The following is a 6,032-nucleotide window of genomic DNA, read 5'->3' as shown; positions in this document are numbered from 1 at the left end:
AGATCCATTCTAAGGATTGAGTCACGCACAGTCACCGGCAGTGACGAAACCAACGGTGGGACTAGGGGGGCTTTAGCCCCCTACCGATCCTGAGCACGTGGAGTTTCTCTAAGCCCTCTCTTAAAATTTTATGTATATATGTATTAGGTAGGAGGGGCTAAGGTTAAGAGAAGATAAAAAAGTCTCTATTCTTTTGTTCAGCCCCTCCTAATTTTTTTCTGGCTTCGCCACTGGTCACCGGGTATTAGGTAGGAGGGGCTAAGGTTAAGAGAAGATAAAAAAAGTCTCTATTCTTTTGTTCAGCCCCTCCTAATTTTTTTTCTGGCTTCGCCACTGGTCACCGGGTCACGCACAGTCACCGGATCACCCACCCAAAATTTCCTTTCGCCAACAGCGAACCCAAAATTTCCTCCCTCCGCCGGCGAGACTGGCCCCGCGCCTCTTGCGGCTGCGAGCCTGGCCACGCGCTGCCCCGTACGTCCTCCACCGCATGCCGCCCCGTGCCAGCGAGCTCGGCCACGCGCTGCGGGTGGAGCAAGGCCGTAGGCGAATCTCACCAGGGCCGGTCCGCCCACACGGCGGCGCGCGACGAGGCCGGAGGCGGAGGCCACCCGCACGGCGCAGCTCGCCGACACCGGGGGTGGAGCACGCGTCGGCCGCCCGTGGTGGCTCGTTCATCCGCCGGCGTCGGACTGGCCCCGCACGGTGCCACCCGGCCCAGGCGGAGAACTCCTGGAGGCCCTGCGGCGTGGCGAAGCGGAAATCGCCGGAGACGTTCATGACCTCGCGGTTGCCGAGGTTGGGGAGGAACGCGCTACCGCGGGCCTCGGCAGAGAGCGCGAGGCGGCGGAGGAGGTAGAGGAGGCGGAGCTCGTCCCCGCTGCGGTTGAGGATGTTGCCGAGCTGCACGGCGAGGATCGCCACGCGACCCATGAGGCGGAGGCGGAGGAGGGGGAGTCGGGGCTGCTGGACGGGGGCACGAGGCCGGCCGCTCCCCTCCGCGGGCTTGCCTCGCCGAGCCGGTAGCACCCCACCGCGGTCCTCGCCGTCATCTCGTCCGCGGGCCCACCACTACGGGCACAAGATTTTTGCGTCGTCTCTCCTCGACGACGCTTTTTTGCATTATGGCTGGCCTCGGATGCAAAATGGGTCATTTGTCTGGGTCTTCTATTGGAGCATGTTTTTAGGTATGCAAAGTATTGTGAACCACCTATTTTGCGTTTGGGTTGCGCTGTTGGAGACGGTCTAAGACACTCTTTTTTGCAACTTGATTAAAAGAAGAATAAAATGTGGCTTTAGTTTGAAGTGCTTTCCTGCTCGGAAGCAAATTTCTAAATTCGGTAAGTACATTTTTCCACATATGCAGGGTGCTATCTTGTACTATTGCCACTGAGTGTTGTGGTTCATTGTTTTATTTGTTGAACCATGGCCTCCATATAAAATATATATAGGGCTTATTTGGATCACCAGACTTAAGTTTAGTAGGGACAATAGGCTAAATGTGAGCTATTTTTTCCTTTTTTATAATAAGTTCTACTTATCAATTACTCGTAGCATCTATTATTTTTTAGTCCACAATTAGTTCATATTTAGATCTTTTATTTTGCATCAAAAACACACTTAAAATTTAGTTTAGTTCTTCCAGACTTTAGACTAAACTAAACTTTAGACTAAAGCCACGGTCGCAGCCGCTATAGTGCGGCCGTGGCTTTAATATAAAAGAACACTCCCGTAACTGTGTTTCTAGCCTATTCACTTGAATTTATCGGCTATAGTATATTTTTTTTTCTCAACACACCAAAATACCATTTATCAGCCGGACAGTTAGTCTTTTCCGAATCATGCATGCCCTTTTCACTACGGTAAATATCTTTGTTAGCATGACGTTAATTAACAGGTGATGTGACCACACACTTTTCGTCTTTAAAACCACACAAGCAGGCGTCGGTGTCAGGCCCCGGTTCTGGAGCCTTCGCGTTTCGCGTGGAAGCGCCGGCCAGCCAAGCAACTTGCGCGCGACCGGCCTCCCCTCGCCTCTCCTTGGCCCCTGTTTGTTTGCTTCTGGCCGGGCCCCTTCTCTGTTCTCTCCTGCACGCCACTCTGCCAAACCCCGCCTCTCGAACAGACCAGTCGAGCAGAGCAGCAGATTCTGCGCGCGCGCGCCGGCGTCAGCCGACATGGCTGCCAGTCACTGCGGCAACGTCCAGGGCCAGGAGAAAGCTTCGGCTCCTGTCGCCGACCTCTACGCCGTGCTCGGGCTCAGCAGGGAGTGCACCGACGCCGAGCTCAGGGTCGCGTACCGGAGGCTCGCCATGGTACGTCCGTTTTTCCTTCGACGAGCTAGCTGGCTAATCAATGTTGTTCGTCTCCTCTTCTTCCAACCAACCGCTACAAATCGAGGATCATTTGCTGAATTTTTGTACGCCTGATTCTGATTGCACGTGCAGATATGGCATCCGGACAGGTGCTCGGCGCCCGGCAGCTCGGCGCGCGTGGAGGAGGCCAAGGTGCGGTTCCAAGAGATCCAGGGCGCCTACTCCGGTGATCACCCCCCTCTCTGCTCCTCCATTGATCGATCATTAGCTTAGCCGCCCAAAAGCAAATTCCTCACATTCCATGCCGATCGAAGCAGTGCTCTCCGACTCCAACAAGCGGCTCCTCTACGACGTCGGCGTCTACGACAGCGAGGACGACGAGGCTGACGTAAGTACTCGACCGAACTCAATCGCATGCATTTTCTTGAGGGATTTGGTCAGGGAAATTCGATCGCTGACGGTTTCTTTCCATTTCGTGCATGCATCATCGTCCTTCCGCAGCTGTCGGGGATGGGGGACTTCCTCGGAGAGATGGCCGACATGATGAGCCAGGCCACGCCAACGGTAAAGCCCGCGCACCCGCCGCTGATGATCTGGAGCGTCCCTCGCGCGTCGAGATCCGCGCGCTAACCGAATCGATCCGTGTTGGTGCGTGCGTGCAGGAGACCTTCGAGGAGCTGCAGCAGGTGTTCGTGGACATGTTCCAGGACGACCTGGACGCGGGGTTCTTCGGCGGGCTTCCGACGGGCCACAGGGCCCAGGCACCCAGCACCTCGTCGCCGCCATCGGTGTCGTCGCCGCCGCCGTTGCGGCCGACGCCTGCTGGAAGAAACAAGGGTGCGCAAGCACCGTCGTCGTCGTCGTTTAAAGGCGTCGAGAGGCAGGGTTCGACGGCGAAACGGCCGAGGCCCGGGTCGGCGGGCCTGGAACCGGATCTGGGCCTCTCCGGATTCTGCTTCATGGTAAGCTAGTCGACCCGACCCTTGTTGGCCTTTTTCACGGGTTGGGCGGGCCCTGCTGTAGCTCCGTGTATTGGCCTGGCCCTGCAGCCCCGCTGAATGTGATGGCATTTGACACGCAGTTGTTATTATACTATATACTCCCCCGTCCAAAAGAAAAAATCTCGCTTACCATAAATCAAACAATCAGAAAGTTTACATCTTCTTTAAATAAGTTTATTATTAAAATGGATTTCACGTTACTTATTATGAATAATAAATAAATATTACTTGTTTTGTATATATTTTATTAAACTTTGAATTCTTTGACTTCTTGAAAACAAGATTTTTATTTTGTTGACGAGGAAGGAGTAACGGGTCAGTTTGGTAGAGTATTCTTTCCTGATTCTTGATCTTCAATTCTTGGTTCTAAGGTGGAGTAATGTGGGGAATAGGTGAGAATTAATTCTGAAGTGATTTTAGTGGCAATTGAACAGGTAGTGGGAAGCGGTGGAGAGCAGATTTTTTTTTAGCTCCCAACTCATAGTGTAAATGGAGAAGTGATTCTCGTTAGTTCCCTATCAGAATCAAAATGCATTTTTAAGTGTTTGGTAGAGATATATAGAATTTGCTCCGAAGAAGCTAGAGCGGAGCTCTACCAAAGTAGCCCAAAGTATATAAGATCCACGAGCATGAACAATTGTATGTGTACTAGCAAACCTACAACTTCAAAGTCCAAGATCCACCTTTTTTTTGTCGTCCACATCGACACCCCAAATTGAGATTTCCCTCTCGCGACAAAGAATACCCGACTAGCCCACATGCTAGCTACCACGAAGGAACTTGTCGCGCTTTACAATTTGGTTGTGTTGTGAGTGTTTTGCTTTCAGGGATTGTGGATGGGTCTTTGCTGAATTTCTGCTAGAGAAAGGGGGGAAGGGTTAGGATAAGTCTTCTCTACCATGGGCCACGAGGAGATTTGTCGGTTGAGTTGTCATCTGTTGATGGTTTTGTTCAAGATAAGGCAGCATACGCATCTCCCCCTGAGATTTTGAGGGTGTTTGCTGTTGTTTACCTTCTAACATGTACTATAGATAAAACTTGAAAAGTTACAATAATTACAGCTTTAAGCTCCGGTGAGCAGGCTTTTTATAGTTGGGACCTGCTAGGGTGTAGGCGCGGGTACCAAATCAAATCGTGAGTCTCATTGGATTAGAGCCAAAATGAACAAGGGTCAGTTGGAGGTGTTTAGGTCTTGTTTGGATCCATCCAGCTTTTTGCCAGTTTTTGACAGATTTTTAAAAACCAGGAAGATGTTGATACTCAGCTTTTGCCAGTTTTTTTTTACCCATAGAGCAATAAATGAAGCCTGATTCTTAAAAACTGGGATCCAAACACCCCACCAATTTTTGCTCAGAATCCAGATTTTAGAAACTAAAGACAAAAACTGGTTTTAAGAATCCAAAACTGATCCAAAGAGGGCCTAAATCGCAGCCGTGGATGACTATTGAGGCTACGAGGAACATTCAATACAACTAGGTTTCTATGTTTAGTCGTTAATTTAATAATATATTTAACAACTGAGTCTTAAATTTTTCGTCCATTCAAATTGTATGTGGTAAGTAACTAGATGTGTGATAACTTTAAACCTTATTGTTTTTAAATTTCTTTACTTATAATGCAATCATGATGATATATTTCTTATAAGACTAACACCTTCGACCGCTAAAACCGACGGCTACACGCGGTGCGCGTGTGAAAATTGCACCCTAGTGTATCGAGGGCGAATGTGATAATATTTTGTAGGTGTTGTTGTCACAAGCGGGTATTTGCTTGCAAACATGTTCAGACATGAAACTTGCATGCTTCTATTTTCAATGTTGAAATCTAGCCAGTAATAATAGTACTATCTTCCGTGCAGGTGAGCAAGTCCAAGGAGAGGCAGGCGGCATGGGCGAGTGACGACGGTGACAATAGAAGCGGCAGCAAGGAGAGGTTGTCGACGAGCCGCGATGTCTCCGGTGGTCACGCTCACGGCAGGGCCAGAGCAGAAGAAACTTGTGGCAGTGTATGGCCTCTAAGTCTTGTTGATTAGAGCACTGTTAATTGACTTGCTGGCTCGCATTAGTCGATCCATCTCTAGACACATTGAAAGAGGAGAGAGAGAGAGAAAATCTTGTTGCGTTCTTCAATCTGTTGTAAGCTCAATGATGGCCCTGACAACTTTAGGAGCAAACCCACATGCTATTGGGTCCAACCTAATTTTTCCCATTTTTTCTGTATGGCCCTATGTTTTTCCCCTAAACGGGGCGGATCGGGGTCGGGTTTTGTTTTTCTCCTGCGGGTGCCCATCAAGGACCCGAGTTTAAGCAGCATGTTACGAAAAGCCCACCATAGCCGGCCCAACTAAGGATCAGTAACCCTAGCTATATTTAACAAAAATCAATTGACTGTTGACTCCTCTATCCTCTCTCGACCTCTCCCCACTCCCCTGCCGCAGCCGCACGGGCGCTGGGGCGCACAATATCGTGCCATCGGCGCATCCCCCGACGCCCCTGTGGCCCTCCGTCGGTCGCCGCCCCTGCAGTCCTGGCTCGCTGTCTCCTCTGTGATTCTGCCCCCTGAGTCGAGGACGAGTGGATGCGGATCCACGCCTCCACCACCACCACGGCACCACACGATACGGCCCTTCGCCTACGGTCCTGTTGATTCGCCCGCCGCTCGCCCTAACCCTGCAGTCCTGGCTCGCCATCTCCTCCTCTGTGATTCTGCCCCCTAA

General features: G+C 50.8%; 1 protein-coding gene across 1 annotated transcript; it reads left to right on the top strand.

Annotated features, from left to right (window-relative positions):
- The first annotated feature begins 451 nt into the window (after positions 1–451).
- LOC136527683 (uncharacterized) lies at positions 452–5,510 on the top strand. The gene is made up of 7 exons (XM_066520476.1): positions 452–1,187; positions 1,942–2,315; positions 2,448–2,541; positions 2,633–2,703; positions 2,817–2,879; positions 2,978–3,277; positions 5,175–5,510. Exons 1-7 carry the CDS (start codon positions 893–895, stop codon positions 5,346–5,348), a joined length of 1,371 nt encoding a protein of 456 aa, XP_066376573.1. The 5' UTR covers positions 452–892; the 3' UTR covers positions 5,349–5,510.
- The last annotated feature ends 522 nt before the right edge of the window (positions 5,511–6,032 follow it).

The sequence above is a fragment of the Miscanthus floridulus genome, chromosome 19 (assembly GCF_019320115.1).
Source record: "Miscanthus floridulus cultivar M001 chromosome 19, ASM1932011v1, whole genome shotgun sequence".
Taxonomy (NCBI): Eukaryota; Viridiplantae; Streptophyta; class Magnoliopsida; order Poales; family Poaceae; genus Miscanthus; species Miscanthus floridulus.
This window is presented reverse-complemented; position numbering and strand designations above follow the sequence as displayed.